Genomic DNA, 23,617 nt, shown 5'->3' with positions numbered 1-23,617 from the left:
GCACATCTACCAACTGATTATCAGTGCTTGCTTCATTGGCTTTCACATTGCTAATTTATTTGTTTGAAGTCCCCTGTGTCCAGTAAATGGACACATTGTTCCCCAGACTTTGTAGGCAGAGAAAAGTGTCCCTGATGCTCTGGCCTTGTTTGTCTGTTGAGTACATAGGTTGTACAGCTCATGGAGCATTCAGAGAATGGGTGAAGATGAGGTATTTCAAAGCACAGATACAAAATTAATCAGTGGAAAATTCAGGATGGAATACTGACAATATTATGAAAAGAATAGATTGCTACTATAGCAGAGATGCTGAGCTGCAGACAGGCACAACAAAAAGACTACTAAACACGTAAGCTTACGTGTTTAAGTTGTCATTTTGTTGTGCCTGTCTGAGACACATCATCTCAAAAATTTGGTTGGGGGGGGGGGGGGCAGGGCAGCTCCCCCAATAATTTAAGAAAATTATTAGTTATATTACACTCGGTAAAAATCACAAAATTATGTTGGAATTTTTTATTTTCCTTGTCTGATAATAGTTACCTTTTAAAATACATTCAGTAATGAGTTAAAACAAATAATTATTATGGTAGTAAGCAGGTAAACTGAAAACGAGTGGTGTGAATCATGACAGTGTTATGGTGCGGATATGGCAAACATTAACTACCTACAGCAAAATCACCATAATTGAGAATCAAAATGTTCAAACTTTCACCTTAAGAAAACGAAGAAATTGTAAACCAGGACTCACTTGTAACACAGTGTTCCAACTGCACCTCTGGTTTTTAACTACAAATACATCAGTGTTTTGACTGCTCACTCATGTACATCAAGATACCATGAGAGTGTTAAGAGAATTGTAACATCTTGAACCATTCTGATCTGCCAACTAACTGTATGTGTTTTCTTAGAATAGTGCGATGAAAATTTCACAGAATTCAACCATCTCGTGACATAGTGCAGTTATATGGCAGTGCATTTTCTGTACCTGAGCTTTGAAAGGTGAATAGTTCCAATCTACTGGAGCGGTGTTGGGCATGCTGAGGGAATGTATCATGTTTCCTGCAGCTAAATTAATGGTGTTTAGATGGGCCATGTTGTAATTCTTTCACAGACAGGATGATTGTTTCTGAGGATTGCTGTATTGACTGGATGTAATATGGTCAGAAGAACATCCTTACACATGTACACAATTTCTGGGAGGCCACACAGCACAGCACACGTTGCGTCCTCTATAATATGGTGTTGAAGTGGCCATACAGTGCACTAAGAATTCGTTGCTAGCTGGAGGACAAAGGCCACAAGCACCTCTAAAATGACTTCTATTCACACCATAGTGCTATTGTACCTATGTCCATCTGTGTTGTGTGATGGTGAGAATAGAATGGTATTCAGTAGCATTCATTGATGATTGCAGAGTCTGTCTACATGTAAGTAGCAGTAGCTTCAGTTTATGTCATAAACTAAGAGAGTGGCATATTTCAAAGCTTATTCGTGCATAGATTCAGCAACTTGTTGATAAAATTTTCTTTCCTCATTTTACCAAACACACAAATATAATCGAGAGGAAAAGAGAAGCAACTAATTTGAAAAAGCATAATATTTAGAGTATTATTTCAGTGACATACCGACATAGTATCCAATATCTTGGAGCCCCTGAACAATCTGCTGCTTCTGTTCAGGACTTGTTCTTGCAAATACTGCACCTCTTGCAAGAATTTTGGGAACTGTGTCTTGGAAATAATCTCTCAATATTCCCCAAGACTGACCATCCAAAGCAAACAAATAGTCTGCTGCATCAATGTTGTTGTCATCCTTAGCTGAAATTGCTTCTCCATGAATACTTGTGAGAGACTGTGTGCCACTTGTGTACGTGGAGTCCAGACTGAGACCACTTGTAATACTATTGCTGTTACCAATATCACCACCAACCAGTTCAGTTGTTGGCTGGAATAAATAACCAAAGTGACATGATAATCATACAGCCACAATGTGAAGTTATGTAATCAACAATTTACAACTATCATATATAGTACTGACTACTACGTCAAATGCAAAAGCTGTAAAAGTTCTAAAATTAATAGGTGGAGCAACATAATATTAAGTCCCACGAACTTCAGATTATCATGGTTCACAAATTCCTGATATTTTTGTTATGTATGCTTCATAGACAAATGTAAGATTTGTTTTGGATTGCGGACACATGTTAAAATTCTGATCACAACTTTGCAGATACAATTACAAAAATGCAATTTATCTCAATTACTTATAAATAATATGGTACAACTAAGAAGATACTCTATCCCTTTTACAGAAATTTTTTAATACTATAAAAACTCTTATTAGTACGAAACTGTGTCAATACCACTTCAAAGCAACGCCCTTAAGCTTTTTAAATACCTTGGAACTTTCTGGCATCACGAGGCTGAGTGCACCTTGTTCCAGTCCTCCCACCAAGGAAAAATCCCTGGTAGCAGCGAGAACCGAACTCGGGTATGCTGCATGGCAGTCAGCCATGATGACCCCTCAACTATGTAGGTAGACAGTTTGTGAACAATAATGTTTTTAAAATGAACCAGCCTGCCTAGAGACCCAACCTGAACCAAATAGAACACCTATGCAATGAGTCAGAATGCCAAATTTGTTCCAGACCCCAGCCTCCAACATCATTACTTTCTCTGCTTTCAGTCCGTGAGGAAGAATTAGCTGCCATTCCTCCACATACATTCACGTTAGTGAAAGAGTCCCCATCAGAGTTCAAGCCATCATAAATGCAGTGAACACACATCATATTAATGTCACCAACAGGTGTCCAGATACCTGAGATAAGGTAGTGTATGCTGACTATTCAGCTCTGAAGTTGGATACTTAACTAGTTTAGTGGACAAATTCGATAAGTTCTAACTGAAGCAACTGTCTGATATTTACTTTGGTAATTTACAAGGACCATAGAAAATCAGTTTAGACTGATGGCTGGCCTGGGACTGCACTGAAAGTGTCCCCAGCAGAGTTCAAGTCATCATAAAGGCAAAGGATGGGCACACCCCATATTTATGTACACTAATACGTGTCTAGATCCTTTTGATCAGACAGTGTCCCTTGCTATTGCACACACTGAGTAGATCATTTATGTACAATATGAACTGTCACTGCCAAACTGTGGCTGAGAGTAAATCAGATCAGACTGTGGCGCAACAGGTAGCTGAATATAACATGCTTGATTTCAATGCCTGCTTCACTACCCGAGCTGTCTGGATCCTCCTCTCCACCACCAGCTTTTCTAAACTGTGCAGATGGAAGTTATCATTACAACACATTCTCTGCTCCTGAAATCATACCAGCCTCAAACTATGGTGACATACTGTCCTCACACCCTCAACCCAACAGTTTCAACCTCCCTGTCCTATCACCTCTTCCATATTCTCATCTCCCACCTTCTTTTTGTGCCACCCTCTGACAATGCACCTGCCCATCCTTCCCCACTCCACTCCTTCCTTGCCCCCCTCCCCCCTACACCCACCACCCACTCTCTGCACCCCTCAGCCTCCCAATGCTGTGCCTGTTGGCAGTCTAGTCCCAACACACTCTACCTTATAGCACTCTTCTCTCTCCCTACCCATACGCTGCTATCCTTTCCCCTTCCTTGTCCCTCCAGATTGCTGCTTCCATTCCATGTGACAGTTACATGCTAGTCCGAGCTGCTGGAGATGGCAGTCACGTGTGCATGAGGTGTACTTGCTTGTGTGAATGAATGTGTGTGTTTCTGTCTTTCTTTTTCTGATGAAGGCTGTGGTCAAAGGCTAACATGTAACTGCCCTTTACTTGTGCCTATCTGCAGCTTAATGTCATGTTTACCGTACATAGCACTCTATCTCTTCCTTACAATGGATGTTATCTCAGATGGAGAGTTACTGACATAAGTAGAAGTAACTTCACACACACCACCGGTATGTGTGTTAGGACAATTGCTGTTCATTTTGTATATTAATGGTCTTGCATGTAATATAAATACTTCAGACTTTTTGCAGATGATGCAGTTATTTATTATGAAGTGCTGTCAGAAAAAATTATGCACAAATATTCAGCCAGATCTTGGCAAGATTTCAAAGTGGTGCAAATATTGTCAACTTGCTTTACATATTTAAAAATGTAAATTTGTTCACTTCACAAAATGAAAAAATGTAGTATCCTATGATCACACTATCAGCAAGCCACAACTGGACTTAGTAAACTCCTACAGATACCTGGGTGTAGCACTTTGTAGTAGTAGTAGTAGTAGAGGGGCTTTGGGGGGCATGACAGCAAGGTCTTCAGCGCCCGTTCAGTAACATAGGGAGACGGGTGTCAAGAAAAATCCCAGAACAGGAATATAAAACGGAACATAAAACACGGGTAACAATCGTTGAAAAATATGTGCTCATCCACACCGAAGCATGGGATGAAGCAGGGTGTCAACAGTAAAACATGGACAACACAGGAAGAAAATGATAGAGGGAGCTAGAACAATGTAGCAGATGGAAGTGGCTGGCTGACCACAAGGAAAAAAGGGGAGGAGTCAGCCACTCTGCAATACACTAAAACCTCCAGCCTAAAAGTTTAGGCCAGAGTCCAGACATGTCACAAAACTTAAAAACCCTAGACACACACGTCTCATCATTAGCTAAAACAGAAGGCAGATCCCCATCAACTTGTGCTTCTGCCCGTGCATCACGGTATAAAATGCAGTCTTTTAAAATGTGCTGGACAGAGATGTGCACACCACAAGCATCACAAAATGGAGGATCCTCCTGCCGTAATAAAAAGCTATGTGTGAGAGGACAGTGCCCGATCCGAAGACGTGTGAGGGCCACCTCTTCCCGCCTGAGCAACCGGCAGGAGGAACGCCACGGCCGAGTGGTTGACTTTACCAACCGCAGTTTATTGGCCGTCACCGCCAGCCATTCGTCCTCCCACAACTTTGTAGGTATATAAAATGAAACAATCACACAGGCTCAGATTGGGGTAAGGCAGGTGGCTAACTTCAGTTTGTTGGTAAAAAACTAGGGAAATGCAGACAGTCTACAAACGAGATTTCTTAAAAATCACTTGCTGAACTCATCGTAGAATATTGCTCAAGTGTGTGGGATGCATACCAAATAGAACTAACAAGGGATACTGAATGTATACAAAGAATGGGAGCACAAATGGTCACATGTTTGTTTGACCCATCATAATGTGTCACATAGAAGCTGAAGAAATTGAACTTGCAGGCACTTTAAGACAGATGCAAACAACCCCAAGAAAGCTTACTCACAATGTTTCAAGTATTGGCTTTAAATGATGACTCTACAAATATACTACAATCCCCTAAATATAGCTTCCATAGGGATTTGAGGACAAGATTAAATTAATTACAGCAAGAATACTCTTTCTGCACTTCATAGTGCACTCCAAGAATCAGCCCTAATTACTAGTACAGTGGGAAGTACCCTCTGCCATCCACTTCACAGTGATTTGCAGGGTATGGATGTCACATAGATGTATGCATCTCTCACATTCTTTTACTGCCAAACAATGGTCAATGTGACGCCCTCAAAGAATTATTGTATCAACTTGTATTAACAAGGGAATTCACTGTTTCTTATATTTGTGCACTTCTTTGTATTGGGATAAACCAGTCAGTTTGGACACTGGAGTGGCTAAATGTGCACACAGTAAAATAGAATGTGACCTTGTGAGACAAATGATAAAAAGCATTGAATGCCTGAGAATGTACTGGAAGAACTGTAGGCCCCAAGTTAGAGGAATAATGTACGAGCAAAAGCCCTTTATAATGCAGATATGACTGATAAACCTGTGAAAAGAGATTTTTAAAAAAATTTTTTTCTTTAATAAAATAATATTACTAGGTTTAAATGCCTATTCAGGGATGGTTAAGTAGATGAACCTTTACTTAGTTTTATCATCTGTGTGTTCTTAGAAATTGGCTACATTAAACAGATAATTAGCTGGGTGCATCCAGTAGACACAGCTAGGTGTTATGAAGCAGTTAATAAGGGAAATGTGCAATTCACATTAAGTTTAAGACACCAGGGTGTAGGTATCACTTTTCAGGGTTGCTGGAGAAGAGGCTGGAGGTAAAGCTTCTGTAGGATTGGGGAACATCACATTCTCCAGCTCATCAATCACACCTCATGACAGGGCGGTTAGTGGTTCTGTGGATGAGACGGGTGTCTGTCTTTTGGGTCTATCTCTTCTTTCTTCAATCTCAAGATCATTGATCTTTATTTTCCTTTCTTACTTCCCTTACTTCACTCCTTCCCGCTTCATATGTTCTATAGCATGAACCCTTTTCTTTACCAATAAATTTCAAAACTCGTTTCCATGATATCCCAGAGTTTATGCATTGACTCGAAATTCTTCTTCTACAAGCCTCTCAGGCAGTGTTTTGCTTGCAATAATAATTTTTTCTATAAAAAGGCGTTCAACATTTCTTTATCATTAACATTTTTGTCTTTAATGGGAAACAGAATGAAGTTGGACTAATATATAACAATAAATTAGTAACGTAGTAGTAAGGAGTCAACTATAGAAGAAATAATCTACAATTTAAGGTAGATGTCATATGTCATACCATCTTTCTTGTTACTCATGTCATTTTGATAAGGGGGGGGGGGGGGGGGGGGAGGGGGCGGAGAGGACTAGAAAATCCCGCTTACCATCAGTAAATGCAAGGTTGAAGTTATGATCCATTAAAATGGCTAGTTAAAAAGAAAAAAAGAGAAGTAAATAAAGAGTGAAGAGTTTTATTAGCTGTTCAATAATGGAAAATCAGAGGTCAGCTGTTTAGTTAGCGATGGACACCATCTACATAAAAGTTACTTGCAATTACACATCGGAGAGTAATTAATGATTGTATAAAGTATGCCTGGTTTCAGGGCAGGTAATTGTAAAGTTCATAAATAAAAGTACATTTCACACAAACCAATGCATGGAAAAAAGCAGGTGTGCTGCTCATTTGAAGTTAGTAATATTTTTTTAAAAAGCAGCCATGAGCTAACAGAAGATTATAAGAAATGCATTGGAAATAACCAGAAATTTAGGTTTTGATTGGGATATGAGAAAGAATGAAGATGATTTCTGGTGATATGTTATATAAAGGTGAAGTTTGTTTCCAAGAGAAAATGGTGTTCATATTTATGAGCAGTGTGACAGAGGAAATACAATGGGTAAATGTACCACAAAAGGAGGACCTACACCTGTTTAAATGGTTAGGGACAGACTTTGGAGGTGGAAATGACGGATTTATGTTTCATAGTAGACATGATGGCTACTCTTGGCAAAATCAAGAGAGCAAAATGGATGGAAAACTTTTAATAAAATCTAGCTACCATCTTATCTACAAAGTGTATTCCATAAGTAATGTGACCAAATTCATAAAAAATAATTTATTGAATATATTAGTACAAACAATCAAAAATTTTCAAAATAGCATACTCTTGCATCAATGCACTTCTGGAGGCAGTGTTTCCATGCCTGGAAGGCATCCTGGAATACCTTTTCCAGAATGTCCTTTAGAGCTGATGTAACATGCGCCTGGATGCTTTTAACTGTGTCCCAATGTTTTCCATTCATGACTCCTTTTAACTGAGGAAACAAAAAAAAGTCAGCAGGAGCCAGGTCAGGACAGTAGGAAGGCTGGGGAACCAATGGGGTCTTGGTCCTGGCCAGGAGGTCGTTGACAATGAAGGCGCTGTGACTCGGCACGTTGTCGTGGTGAACTTTCCACATGTCCTTGATGTCGCTTTGGCAGCGCAAGACCCTCCTTTTCAGTCTTTTGAGCACTTCCAAGTAGAAAGCTGAGTTCACTGTAGTCCCGGTAGGTACAAATTCACGATGGACAATACCTCTGACGTCAAAGAAGACAATGAGCATGGTTCTGATCCTGGACTTGCTATGCCTGCCATCTTGGGACGGGGCGATGATGGGGTGTGCCACTCTGAACCCTGCCTTTTTGTCTCAGGGTTGTACTAAAAAATCCATGACTCATCACCAGTGATAACTAAGTTTAAAAAATGAGCATCATTTTCACACATTTCCAACATTTCTCAGCACTGAAGCACTCGCATGTGCTTGTGTTCGTCGGTCAACACTTTTGGGACGAGTTTGGCACACACCTTTCTCATGTTGAAATCTTCGGTCAAAATGTGGAAAACGGTTGTTTTTGACATGTTTGGAGTTTTTGCTGTCAATTTAAGGCTCAACCATCTGTCAGAGTTCAAACAATCGTGCACACGTGTCACATTTTCGTCGACTCGTGCGGTTGATGACTGTCCACTGCGAGGTTCATTGGTGATCTCCTCTCGGCCCTCTATGATTGACCTGTGCCATCAGAAAACTTGTGATCTGGACAAGCAATCATTCCCAAAAGCATGCTGAAGTAATGGAAACGTTTCGGTGGCAGACTTCCCAAGTTTAACGCAAAATTTGATAGCGTACCGTTGCTCTACAGAATGATCCATTGTGCCGTGTTACATAAACTCAAAATGGGGTTGACAGAAACCCACATCCTGACTCTCTGGCAGCTCACAGCCGAATGAGACAAAGAGCGTTTTGAAGCTAACACCCCCCTGTGGTGTACCGTTGCATCAGAAAAAAATTGGTCGCATTACTTATGGGATGCACTCTGTGTACTGTTTTTAGTTCACCCAAGTAAATTCTAAAGTCATAGCTTCAGTTATTATGCAAGGACCTCCACTGTGATGTCAAAACACCAGAAATGTTCATCTGCGAATTTTGCTGAATTCTTTTGTATATTTCTTGTGTACATAGTTCCGCGTAGTCAGCGCGTACACAACTTTCCCACTAGAGCGCGCCCCGCTAAGCAGACAGCGCAGGTGCAGCGCTCATCCGTCTCTGCACTACGAGATGGCACTGCCATACAGACGGATCAAATTCTGCTTCCGTCGATCCGTGTATTAATATGTAATGCAGCCAATGAAATTGCTGCTAATGTAGAATCTTTTCTCCTCACGGATCACACTCGCGCAGTGATACATGAATGCGCGAGGTATTATAACGAGTGGACAAACCTCCGATCAGTCAGTCTATATTTGTCTGCATCAGTCTGTACAAGTCTGCATTAGTCTGTACCAGTCTGTGCGAGGTCTACATTTGTCTGTACCAGTCTATAGTCAAGTTTCAGTCTGCGCCTAATAAGATTACCATATTCCTGTACATAGCCATGAAGATAAATGTAGAGACACTTTTGTCAAGTATCAGAGATATATGTGAGAATAAGATTAACGTACCAATACCAAAGGAACTTCAGATTGTCAATTGTAAATAGCATCCAGAACCAAGTTAAGTAATTTTTATGCTTGTTATTATTTTAATAAATGTGTGTGAAAATTAATCAAGTTCTGTTTAAAGTTGGTCACCGTCAATCTGCTACTCTAAGCATGCAAGTGGCATTTCTATCGTCTGACCTAATGGCAGAAGATAAACATGCCACGATAAGACCACGAGACATATTGCTGACACTCGCCTACTTCGTTAGAGCGACAAGTCAAATAATCTGATGGTGTGTGTACTGAAGGTCTTACAGTAAGCACACCACAATATTACATCACAATTAATTAACTTTCACATACTGCTATAACAGTGTAAACAACATGTGGAAATTACTTCAGTGTGATGTCAGATACAAAACAAACCAGCAAATGAGGGTCCTTACATAACAACTGAAGTTTGATATGAGAATGAATAAAGTTTGTACATTGGTGCAATAGAAATGTTATTAATAAAACAGTAGGTCAATTTTACAATTAAAATTTTTGTAGACAGATTTAGAAATGTGAAGGAATAGAAAAGGTTGTTGTTTTTGAAGGATATTTTTGATGACTGAGTTGTGAGTGATGTTATGTAACACAGCTAGTAATGGAAGATTTGCAAATATGCATTTTTTAAAATAGACTGTTGAAAAAATGCAACACCTTCAAGAAAAAGGTCATTTTATTGACAAGTGTGATGACATGTAGTCAGCCATTATAGAAATATGCAACAATAAATTCAGACCAAATGAAACACGTGTCGCAGTAAAATGTGCCCAAACTGTTCCATCAATACACAGTGTACCATCCTCTGGCAGTAATGCAGGCAAACAATCATAAAGGTGCCAAATGACTCCTGAAAAGATTGTCCCAAGCATCTTGCACCATTTGTTGCAATTTCACAGTATTTCTTGTAGGCCCTGTAGAACGAGTAAGTTCCCACTTCATCATGTCCCATACATGTGCAATTGGTGAGAGATCCAGTGTTCTTGCTGGCCAGTGCAGTTGTACACCATGAAGAGCACACTGCATTGCAACTGTTGTATGTGGATGTGCACCGTCCAGCTGAAAAAGCACACCACCTTCCCATCGATGAAAAGTAAAAGCACAGGGATAAGAGTTTGTGCAATGTAGTGGTCACGGATTACTTCCTCGGCAGAAACACCAAATTGGACTGGGAGTTGTAACTGATGACCCCTCACACAGTGAAGCCTGGGATGGGACTTCTGTGTCACGGGCAAATACACTCTGGAATAGGCAGCTCACCACGTCTACACAATGCACCACCCATCACTCATATACAGACAGAACCTACTCTCATCACTGAAGACAACACAGTGCTATTTCACTCACCAGTCATGTCTTTCACAACACCAGAGTAGCCATGCTCTGCAATGTCATTGTGTCAGTGGTAGACTGGCCAAACGCTCATGTGATCTTAAATCTGCTGCAAGCAGATGGTTCCCAATGATCCCTGATGACACAGCAGGTGCAAGATGTGCCAAGATTTCATCCCTAAATGATATTCAGTCAGCCATTGCTGTTTATACAAAGTGTCAATTCTGATGTGCATCTGTACTATGCAGACATCCAGAACCTGATCTACAAGTGTGAGGATGTTCCGCAGACCACTGTTGAAAGCAGTGACACCAGTATATTGTGTTCAACATGTTCAGAAATCCATCGATATGTTCAACCAGCTTCCAGCAGGCTCACAATGCGAGCCCTTTCAAATGGCTGAATCTGTTCAATACGAGTATGTACTCATTAATGGGGCATGGTTGTACCCTAGAATGAATGTTGCAAACACTGTTCACTTTTACGGTCAGCACATTTTCTGCTCGCAAAGTCAAAACTGAAGGTGCAAAGACAGGCCTCCTGAGTACCATGTGATCACCAATGACTGAAGCAAATGAATCACTAACACAAAAACTCCTCAGTATGCACATATTTTGCCTTGGTGCCACTGACCACAGTCCTTGAGAGTGTTGCTTTTTTCCCTGCGGTGCATAAATTTCAGCGTTAATGGGGAGATAAATTGAGACAATGCCCTATTGATGTAAGAGAGTTCATGTAAAAAGAAGCAAAAAATATAAAGTATCTGAAATATGTTCAGCACAGTAATTCCCAAGGGGTAACGAAATCTTATTCTTGCCTGTTATAAGAATGTAAGGATGGTTAAGAGATAGAAAAAGGAAATAACTGAGGTGTCTGTTTAGTAAACGTGTTGATAGTAGAAGGTGGGATAAAAAAAGCTATTGTGTGCCATGTATGATGTACCAAAACAAATATAAAATAATATAACTATTACATTGGTTACTTACTTGTGAATAATTTGAGGAACCAAAATGCAATACTATACTTGTCAAATATAAAAATATGCAATGACTTTTACAATTAAACTTTGCAAGTACACATAGATATACGAAGAATTTAGGAATTAAATTATGAACACAAACAGAAAAGCTAAATATATGACTTGCTAGTCTCCTAGTGCTTCACCAAAAAGGGATGAGTTGTGCCCAAACAATCTCGAATGTGGTTTAAATTTCTATCTCAGTGGAGTTGAGTTTCTTGTCTACTGTGACAAATACACCACCTCCATTTACCATTAGCCTATTCTTCTGATACACACTTAAATTTTCCCCAAGAACCTCACTGCTATTAACTTCCATGTTTTAACCATATACCAAGTATTATCTGAGCTCACACATTTTCTGGAGCACTTCATGCTCTATTACCATGTTGTGAATGCCATAGCTGTTTATTACTAGGATTTTAATACTCTGGCCTGTAGGCCTTTGGATCTTTGGCTAATATTTCCGGCTCTCCAACAGCTGCTGTTTTCTGGACTGGATGGAGAATTCCCCCCACAGAGTCAGCTACTTGGCTGATGTGTAGTGCACACTTGACCCATTACGGGGACCGTGTGTTTCTCAACCACATGGTGCAAGTTTAGGAAGTTGTAGCCAAGCTTGTCACAGAACTTTTGAAGTCACGGCTTCAGTCCTTCCACTTGTGTCAGAATCAGAGGGCCATGATCAGTTCCAGGGACAATCCTGCAAACTGTGAGCTTCGCTGAAATTCTGTACACTACACCACTCTTTCCAACCTTCTCTGTCCATCTCTGGAATGATCCAAGTATGACCTTGGAGACCAGATGAAAGGTATTGTTTGATCCAACATATGCAACGATTTGCAGATGCTGCACCATCCTCCCTCAACGGCTACTTGAATAGCCTCATGAACATGTTGAATGAGGCTCCTACACATACACATTGAGTACATATGGTGTTCCTTGCTGCCATTTTCCTAAGGGGTACCATTATTTGCCATACATTTGAACTCCCAATGGTTAATAGACCTCCATCCTTTTGTGTTTGCCTTCTCTTGACACAGGACACAACAGATTTCCCAACAGGTGAAGTTAGCCCTATATACCCCTTATGACAGAGTAAGCCTTGGTTTTCCACCATATCCATTTCCCCAGTGGCACTATTCCCACACACACCATGACTGTCGACAATGGAAATTTGAATCAGACCTGGATGTACGCTCAGATTGCCATTTTCCAAAGGGGTACCATTATTTGCCATAAATTTGAACTCCCAATGGTTAATAGACCCCTATCCTTTTGTGTTTGCCTCCTCTTGGCACAGGACACAGCAGATTTCCCAACAGGTGAAGTTAGCCCCATATACCCTTATGACAGAGTAAGCCTTGGTTTTCCACCAAATCCTTTTCCCCAGTGGCACTATTCCCACACACATCATGACTGTTGACAATGGAAATTTGAATAAGATCTGGATGTATGCTCAGACTGCCTAATGGTTAGGGTGACTGCTCACAAAAAGCAGGAAATATGAATTCAAGTCCTGATCAGACTCAAATTTTCAGTAACTGTTTTTTTAATGCTGCACATCTACATTGATTCTTTCTCAGAAAGAGGGCTGTTAACCTCCTGCCTTTAATAACTCTATTGTGGTACTTCCACCCAACCATCTTATGTAAGTCCATGGAGTTTTTCAAGGATGACCATTTTCCATATATCTTCAAAATCTATTCTATACTATAAAAGTCATTCTTTTATCTTTGTTACCATAAGTGTCAAATTTTTAAATGCTACTCTAATGAACAGTGGGACTGACATAGGCTACACTTATTTTAAATATATATATTAACAAATATATACATAACATATAAAGTGGAAACATTGTTTCCAAAAATGTCAAAAAATTCTTGACTGATTCACTTCAAAGTTTTACACTATTCTCTAATGAACATTCACAGGGACACAGGCTATATATTTATTAAATGTGTATAATATACGAATGTATATGTAATGTAAAAAGGGGAAACATTATGGCCAAAAATCTTGAAAACTTCTTGATTGATTTACTTCAGATTTTCACTCAGTACTCTAACAAACATTCAGATGTATATAGGCTATATGTTGTTTAAACAACAATATACAGGTTTTGTGTTAAAATTGACGGTAAGAAAAACATGTGTGAATTTTTTTTTTCCTTTCTCACACTCAGTTTTAACTATGATAACAGGGCATTTAAATGTTAGAGAAATTGTTTCCCCATAGATGCTATTTGTCATTATATATTTTTATACACAAAAGTTGTATACGCAATAATGTACTGTTTTGGTTTATTTCTCACACTCGGTGTTCACAGAATACAGGAATGTTGTATTTATAGCTTGTTGTTAGAATACCACTACAGAATCTGAATTTGAAATAAGAATAAACAAGGCTTGAAGTTAGAGAGAGGTGGGGTGAGGAAATGAGAGAGGCAGAGAATGAGATGGATGGAGGGGGGGGGGGGGGGGGGGGAAGAGTTGATGGACAGAGAGAGGGGAAGAAGGCGCTTAGGACTTTTATTCAATTCTCATACATACATAGCAAATTGGGATGCATTGCTGGGTTCACTGGTACACATAAAACTGTAGAAAATACTTACCACATCTCGTTGGATGAGACGAGAAGAAGCATTTGTGTAGAAAAGTCTTGGAGGGCCTGAAAGCTGAGGTGGCTTCCCATGTACAATAATAATTCTCTGGGATGAATTCACTATTCCACATTCACGCGCTACACTTACAGCAGTGAGCAAGTTGTCTCCTGCAATATGGGTACATAGACCTTAATACACTTACAGCCCTCCTGTGTACTTGATAAATGTTTCTAATTAAATAAAAAATTAAATTACATCAAATAAATGAAAAAAAGATGTCAAATTATACACATTTATTCTACTCTGACAGAAGAAATGAGACTGTTCGTATAACTAAGGAACAATTTGTCATTGCATATTAGTGTGTGACTGCTTTGATACGTAGTATCAAATCTGATCAACTCAATGGCAGCTGACAAACAATTTAGGACAGATTTGTTCTTGCACTCTGCCAGGAGACAGTAATGGTGGAGCTCCTTCACAGCCCATGGAAAATGACATGCAAATTATTTTTCAAACAGGAACAAGGAATGAATGAGATATGTGTATACTCAAATATGTCTTACAAGACAGCAAGCACCATTAACTGAGCATCTCTGATAACTAAACAATTTTGCAACTTCAGTCACATTTCTTTTGCATCAGATCTCAGGTGTGACATTTTCTGGCAGAACACAACAACTTGCCCATAGAAACTGCTTGTCTACTGCTGCTGCACTGATCTATTTTGATGAAATAGATCACCGTGAAAGGACAGAGTTCAAGGTTGAAACACAGTCATGCACTAGTACATTAGGCCAAGAGTTCCTTGTGGAATCCCAACACTGCTTTGAAAATTTCCTGTATCAGGTTGCATTGACAGTTTCAGTTAATGATGACTTTTACCACATTCCACTAACAGATGACTCAGGATGTAGTAGGCACTTACATTATGGACACAGAATGTTCAATGCTGAGCAGTTGTGAAGAGCTCCAAATGTACAAATGTACAACATTACTTCACTAATCATTCCAGAACCACACAGGTAATGGTTCTATAATGAGTGGACACATTTGAAACTAGTCATCATTAGCCCAAATAAAATAGTTCATTTAATTTGTCATGGTGCATTAGTGCATGACTGCTTTCAGTGGATGATCCAGAAAATATTTTTCATTTTTAAAGTATCAAATGAAATGACAATGCAGAATGAAATGCATGCAAGAATAAGTTAACTACTGAGGTACCTATTAAATGAAAGCAATATTTCAGAAAAAAATATTTATACTACTGATGGTTTTATAAGAATGTTAGCTCCAACCTTCAGATGAAAACGAAACAAAAATAAACCAGAACAGAACGTCAAATCGTCTGTATATTCTGTTCACACTGTTTATCATGCACTACTTTATTTGAAAGTATCTGAAAGTGACTGCTGTAACGTTATACTGTGAGCACGTATAATTAAACAGAGTGTCGTTCCACAGCCAGCCTAAAGAAGCCACCAGACATGGGTACAGAATGTGCAGCAAGTGCTTTGCCATGTGCCAAAGCAGCCGTATATAAGCTGGCACACCTGAGCCCTTTGCAGACCAATGTTTATGTGACACATGTACACTCAATGTTAGACTGTGTGTTAATGTACTTCTTGGTTATGTGTGTTTGTACTAGCTACTGCTTCATTCTGTGTCTGAGTATATCCCTGCATGTGGAAATGGAATAAAAGTTAGTTGATTGGAATACTGATATTGTGTTTGTGTAACATTACAATAGTGACCTTTTCCTCATTATTAGTATTAATTGTCTCACATCTTTGAAATGCAGATGCCTTTAACAACATGCAAGGTATACTAAACATAAATACGCAGAACTGTAATCACAAAGAAAATAAAACAGGTGACAAAAGTGTAGAAGAACCTTCAAAGTTAAAGCCATTAAATTTTGTACCATTTATCTTACTCCCAGAGCAGGGACAGACTCTTGTGCAAATGACAAACATTGTGTTCAAATGAATGATCTGCCACTGGGTGGTCCACTTTACTCTTGGGCACAGTTTGGCAGCGGGCACTCATTTTGGTAGTCATGTTTGATAAAATGTTGTGCAAAAGTTACAAGCAGAGTTAGTATATGACATGGCTGCTTTTGCTGGTGGCCCTGTTTCCATAGCATGTGCCTGTGATGGGTCTGGAATAGGATGTCCTGGATGGGTATATAGGACAAGTCTTGTACCTTGTATCTTTTGCAAGAATATGACCCATGTGGCAAAGGGTAGGGCTATACAAGACATCAAGACCAACCAGGACATTTTGTAGATTGTGTGGGCAGTAAACTACCATTTTGGAAGAGGTGTACTGGTCAGATGCTGGGTTGTTGTTTGATGGTTGCGGCATAAGTTCAAGTTGCCGAGTCCATTCTTACTGGTAAGTTTGCATAGTGGCAGAGATTGGTGTCAAAGATCAGTACCTCCTAACATATGGGGTCGACATTCACGGTTGCTATCTCTTGTGTACTCAGTCTGACATTTCTGGCTGCCATACTCTGCTGTCTTTTCCCTTACTATTTGGCGAATGAGAGAGGTGAGCCGTGGTTGTCTTTCACAACTGCCATAGGGACTACATTTGGCAGTCAGTTGTACAACTTTTGTTCGACTCTCTCATTCTCTCTCTCTTCATCCGGTGGCACCAATTAATGAATACCTCTAACGTAACATCCATCACCAGAAGAACTCTATGACTCCTTTAATCAGGTGAGAGATATCTTCTGTCATATTTGGATTTACGATGTGGCACAGTGCCAAAACATTCTGCATGTATGACTACGTCTTTTCCTTATGATATTGGCCCCTGTTCCTCAATTGTTCTTCCATTAATCAGACTCCCTGCTGATTGTCACTGAACTTTTTTTTGGTTAAGCACAGAATTTTTCCCTAGTACTGTGCTTCTCTTCATTGCTCTCAAACCACTTCTTGGCTGTGCCATCAAAGTAGAAGTATAAATTTGTCAAACACATCATGTCATCCTACCTTTGAATTTGGCAACTCAGTCTAAATGTTTTAGCCATTGCGTCGGCTCTCGATCAGCGTTTCTGGAAAACATTGATGGATGCCTGCTTTGTAGCTGACTTACTGCTGTTTTGGACTCTACTTGTCTCCTGAATATACAGATCTTGGGAAAGATGTACTGCTTGTACTTTGGTTCTTGTCCATGTAGTCAATGATTTTTATGTTGCCTAGTTGGAACCACAGTGATGTGAATGTTTTGAAGTACCCTGTGTCTCCATCAAATAGTGTCATGTCAAAACTACAATCAAATCCACGCCTGAAGGCAGGGCTATCAGTGAAGTACAACACTTAGAACTGAAAACATGTTTGTTACTGGCTCTAACATACAGCCAGAACAAAACTCCACTCCTGGATGAAGTGTGCGGCTGTTTATACAAACATCGAATATTCCATAATGCTGGTATTTATACAGACATTGAATATTCCATAATATACAAACATTAAAAACATAAGGCATTCAGGAAATGATAAATACTAAGTAACATATAACTGCTGGTGGTCGGGTTTGAACTGGCGGCCAGCAGCATGCCAAATGCCAATCAGCAATATTAACCACTATGCCACTTCGCATACGACATAGCTCACAGCTGTATTAATAATGTTTGTAGGATTGTAGGAGAGGTAGTCATAAAGTCTTAATTCTCAACCCCCCCCCTCCCCCACCCCCAAAAAAAATCTAGCTACAACCATGAAACTTGTTGATGGGTGACTTTATGGACATCTTGACTGTAGACATCTTCATTTTAGCTTTCCAGGAAATATTACACCTCAAAAATCACCTTGTTATTATTCTGGAAATGCCTGTCATGCCCTTGTTTCTTTATCTGAGGAAAGAGAAAGAAGTCAGTGGAGATCATGCCAGGAGAACATGAACATTAAGGCAAAATTTGTTAACCCACAGAAGCATATGTGGCTGGCCTGTATAGAATGAGCTGAGGCATTGTTACGGAGAAAAAACAGCTTTTGGACAGCTTCACAGAATACTCCATCTTGAAAGCTTTCCATAAAACTTTATCACAAGATTTCTGTAATGTGCTCTTGTAGCAGTTTGCTTCTTACAAGGATAATCTATTAGTGCCACATAGTGGCGGTCCCAAAAAACACTCTGCATCATCATGTTCGATGATGTTTGGGACTTCATCTTTTTCACTGGTGGTGAATCCATATTTCCGCTGCTGGCTTTGCTCCTTTTTCATGGAGCCATAGTGATACACCCAGCACTTGGAAAGGAGAGAGGGGCAGGACGTATTCCTTTGCAGCTGGTTAGTGGGGGTGGTTGGAAAATTACAGATGTGTGGATATATCCTCTTGGAGATCTGTTTTTGAACTAGGTTTGCAGGATAGCACCTGTCTGTGAAGGCCTTCTATATATAAATCTACATGCATACCCCACAAGCCTCTGTACAGTAAATGGCAGCTGGTGCTTTGAACCAATGTTAGTCATTCCCTTTTCAGTTCCACATTCAAATGGAGTGAGGAGAAATTATAGTTTGCATGTGTGTATGTGAGCTCTTATCTCACTTATTTGTCTTGATGGTTCATTTGCAACATTGGCATTGGAAGCCATAGAATCATTTGCAGTCTTTTTCTAATGCTGGTTCATTAAACTCCCCCAACAAGATTTTGCTTTAATAGGACATTCAGCATACTGGACAAGGAATTACTCACCATGGCAGGTGGCTAGACTGTTAGGAGAGACTTTTTAATGTGCATAGGATGGCGGCTGTTACAGTCGAATGAGCCTGCAGCTGCCTCAGGACCGGATGACGCCACTGATAAGACGTCACAGGCGCAGTTATCAGCGCCGTTGCGCAACCGGAAGTGAGTTATTCTGCAACACGGGTCTAGTAATACTAGGACCCGTGTTGCCCAGGCCATTTGAATCGCGCGCCATAGCCTCATTCTGCGGCTAAGTCCCGCTCAAGGTCACCCGCCTTACACAGCGGCATACGGTCAATGCAAAGAGTTAGAGTATAACACCCACCCACCTCCCCAGGGGTCATAACCCCTGCAACCCATAGAAGAAAAAGACGCTTCAGTAGCTGAATTAGTGTTTTTATTTACAAAAAAAAAAAAAATTCACGGGATAGATAAGGATGGTTCTCTTTATTAGGAATGGTAATACAAAGTGATATCTCCTTGTACAACAATATATTTAGTTAAGACACCAGACATCTTGCACCAAACATTCAACTTCTCATCTGCATTAATCCTCCTGCGATTCCTTGTGTACAGTGAAAACGGCTTGTCTGTTGTAACCACACATGTTCCATAATTCCTGTTAGGTATAACTCCAACTGCAAATGTGCGATAAGAAATAATATCCCTCTCATTGTAGGCTTCCAATCCATCAAGAGCTTTGTCAGTACCTCTCAAAACAGCAATTGTTAACTCTTTGCGTTGACCGTATGCCGCTGTGTAAGGCGGGTGACCTTGAGCGGGACTTAGCCGCAGAACGAGGCTGTGGCGCGCGATTCAAATGCCCTGGGCAACACGGGTCCTAGTATTACTAGACCCGTGTTGCAGAATAACTCACTTCCAGTTGCGCAATGGCACTGATAACTGCGCCTGTGACGTCTTATCAGTGGCGTCATCCGGTCCTGAGGCAGCTGCAGGCTCATTCGACTTGAGGCAGCCGCACGCTACACATCGCCATGTCGTACCGCCGCAGAAGATACATGAGGAGGAGCAGACTTCCAGTGTACAAGACAGTGGATACATTTTCAATTACACCAAATGAAACTGGTCAACAGGAGTTACTACAAGGACCTATTACATTTGTTGGTTGCAAGATTCAATTTTCTTGTACTACAACAGAAGTAGTTAGTGGCAATTCATGGTTAACAATTGCTGTTTTGAGAGGTACTGACAAAGCTCTTGATGGATTGGAAGCCTACAATGAGAGGGATATTATTTCTTATCGCACATTTACAGTTGGAGTTATACCTAACAGGAATTATGGAACATGTGTGGTTACAACAGATTTCTATGGAGTGATTGGAAGTCATTGTCCAGGACGAACCATGATGAACTGAAGAGGAGCAGGTAAAATGGATAGGAGAAAATGTGTTATGCATGTAGCTGAATGAGGATAGAGTATCTTGGCTCCTGGTATCATCACTGAACATAAACCAACAAGGTTTAGGATCTCAGATTGCTGGGAAAGTTTTCTCTCAGTGGCCCATAAACCAATTTGACATATGAAGGTGCCCTAAAATGATGTGGCATCCTTCACCAGAACTTGATATATGTCTCCTATGACTCCTTTCATCAGGTGTGAGATAGCTTCTGTCATACTTGGATTTATGATGTGACATAGTGCCAAACAACTCCTTCACCAAGTAAATGCACTACAGAAAAACAGGCATTTGGAAGACAGACAACAATATGCCGGTATGTTGGCACCTTGGACACAGAGTATGCTGCAGAGAGAGAAGATGAGTGTTTGATGACTATTAGGCCTCAAGACATCTGAGTACTGAGAGTATGAACATAGCTTATCAGACTGATAATAAGGGAAGCGTTTTTTGATGGATGTTATTCTGAAAATTAGTAAGGAACACCAGCAATCATTGAGCTGAGGTTCATGAAAGCTGCTTAAACAAATGTAATGGCTTCAAATTTTTGGTTCTTTGGTTTAATGGTGGAACTTTTAAGCTTTTTGTACTGTGAACCCACACTGCTCTCTATGCATCAGTCCATTAAGGAAGAAACATTATTGTAGAATGGAAATTATCAACCTAGTATACATCCAGGCTGTTTGGAAATTCATGCCCAAGCATTCTTCAGTGCTGTTCGAGTGTTTGGGAATCCCATCAGATTGGATTGGAGGAAGACATCGAAACAACTCAAGAGGTGGGCTGCTAGATCTGTTACTGGTAGGTTCAATCAACACACAAGTATTATGCAGATTCTACAGGAACTCAAATGGGAATCCCTGGAAGAAAGAAGACGTTCTTTTCAAGGAACACTATTGAGAAAATTTAGAAAACAGGCATTTGAAGCTGACTGCAGAATGATTTTTCTGTCGCCAATGTATATTTCACATAAGCACCACGAAAATAAGACAAGAGAAATTAGTGCTCATATGGAGCCAGTCATTTTTCCCTTGCTCTATTTGTGGGTGGAACAGGAAAGGAAATGACTGGCAGTGGTACAAAGACCCTCCGCCATGCACAACATGGTGGCTTGTGGAATCTGTATGTAGATGCAGAAGCTCTTTATCAGTCACTGCAGGACTAGGTTTTAAAATAAAAATATTCTTTGTCAAAATGTCCCATCCTCCACCGTTTGTGAGGGAAAACTATCTACAGTATGTGGTGTGGTAACACTAGAAAGTGGAGATCCACATATAGTGAAGAGAAATTATACCGAAAAACCAGAAGTCACACAATAAACCATCTTCTGTTAACTTAAGACATCCATGCTTAACATTAACAATGCTGTTAAATCTATGACAGGAACCAATCAAACATTGAGTTAGAACTGAAAGCATCAATAGTGTCGTGTTGTAGAATGTTCCCACTCACGTTCTTAAGCATTCAGAAACAATTTTGAATAGTGACTGTAAATTACTGCAAACATTGACAGTGGTTTCATTGTACAGTTATGCTTATCAGTGTGGTTTAATTTTATTGAGCTTTGTATGTACCATATCTTACAAAAGGAGAAGATCAGGATTTAACATCCTGTCTGTGAGAAAGGAAAATGGCTGTACCCTTTCAAAGAAACTATTCTGGCATATGCATTAAGTGATTTGGGAAAACCAAGGAAAACCAAAATCTGAATGTTTGGATACGAATTTGAACTACTTTCTTCCCAAATTCAAATCCAGTGTCCTAATACTACATCACTCATTATATCTTTACATGTTACACTTGCTCATACCATTGTAGGTTTGTTCAGTGCTAAACAAGAATTGATATTGGCATCTAATTGTAGTTTACTATCCATCAATCTTTGTTATCCCAAATATCAAATTGATATTGGCATCTGATTGTAGCTTACTATCCATCAGTCTTTGTTATCTCAAACAAAGATTGATGGATAGTAAACTACAATTAGATGCCAGTATCAATTCATGTTTAGCACTGAACAAACCTACAATGCAGAACATTAAAAAATACACCCAATGAATCTGAGAAGATTGAAATTGGAAATCTGAGGTAGTTTGAACTACAACTTTACACCACTGACCTATGTCATAATTATTTGAAAATGTTACTCAGTCATGAGATAAACTCAAATCACTCTCCCCATCCTGCAGAGCTGTCACATGATATAACTAATAAGAGTTTTTCTCATAAATGTTGTACCACACAACATCTTGGCAAAGAGTAATTTTGTTTTAAATTTCAATGCTGCACTGTATGACGAAGAGCTTGAGTGTGAATTTCCAGACGTCCTTTATAAGATAAGATAATCTCTTACACAGATTATTTGATCATTTTTCAATGAACACACTGTTACAGGTGACTCCTGCATACGAATGTTGCAGGAATCCTCATATTGAAATTGTATCATTTCTTTCTTTAACAATGAGCATTTATATTACTTGCAAAAGGATGACACACCATTAGATTTTCTTAAAGATATATAACTTTTCTTTAATATATGTTTCCCCAATGAACAGGATGCATTTAACACCTAAAACCAGTTTTACATTATGTACATCTCAGTATGTACACTACATGTAATATCTAAAAGATGTCTCTTGAAACAAATTATAAAAGTTCATTTTTTGTTTGATGTGATCGTGTTTACAAATCAGATGATGGAAATTTTCCTGGAAGAAAAACTGCTGAAATAATAGTTTACATACCTGTTATCATAACTGTCCTGATGTTAGCTGATTTCAGTTGTTTTATTATTCCAGTTGTCTCAGGTTTCAGTCTGTTCTCCATAACAATGAGCCCAAGAAATATCAGGTTTGATTCTATTTCTTCTCTTTGAATTCTCTGTGTTTTAACATAATTGATTTTTGGGAGCCCTTTGTATGCCAGGGCAAGCACTCTGTAGCCTTCCTGAGCATATCCTTGTAACACAGTGTCAAAATCAGCAGGAACTGGAAGAAAAATGTGCAGATTAGATCAGATACACAGTTCAGTCTGCAGGTATAAACTGAGGAGGTCCTTGAGGATATGGTACATCTTAAAAACATGTAATGCATGTTTACAAAAAAATGAAAAGCTGATCTTTCGAAAAATACTAAGTAAATTTTTTCTCAGAGTTGAAACATAATTTAAATTTTTAAACACACTAAAGTGTGTAGCCAGTATTGTCAAAAGAAAACACACAATGTTAACTT

The 23,617-nt window shown here is 39.6% G+C and overlaps 1 protein-coding gene across 2 annotated transcripts in view; it reads right to left on the bottom strand.

Moving 5' to 3' along the window:
- Positions 1 to 23,617, bottom strand: part of LOC124721089 (polyamine-transporting ATPase 13A3-like) — a 191,568-nt gene that overhangs the window by 8,861 nt on the left and 159,090 nt on the right. For both annotated transcript variants that reach the window (XM_047245900.1, XM_047245901.1), the window contains 3 exons: positions 23,132 to 23,374; positions 14,279 to 14,436; positions 1,626 to 1,944 (listed from right to left, as the gene is read on the bottom strand). In XM_047245900.1, coding sequence (XP_047101856.1) covers positions 1,626 to 1,944; positions 14,279 to 14,436; positions 23,132 to 23,374 — 720 coding nt within the window. The remainder of the gene's footprint in view (positions 1 to 1,625; positions 1,945 to 14,278; positions 14,437 to 23,131; positions 23,375 to 23,617) is intronic.

This window comes from Schistocerca piceifrons, chromosome X (genome assembly GCF_021461385.2).
Source record: "Schistocerca piceifrons isolate TAMUIC-IGC-003096 chromosome X, iqSchPice1.1, whole genome shotgun sequence".
Classification (NCBI taxonomy): Eukaryota; Metazoa; Arthropoda; class Insecta; order Orthoptera; family Acrididae; genus Schistocerca; species Schistocerca piceifrons.
The sequence above is the reverse complement of the archived record's forward strand: the minus strand, read 5'-3'. Positions and strand labels throughout refer to the sequence as shown.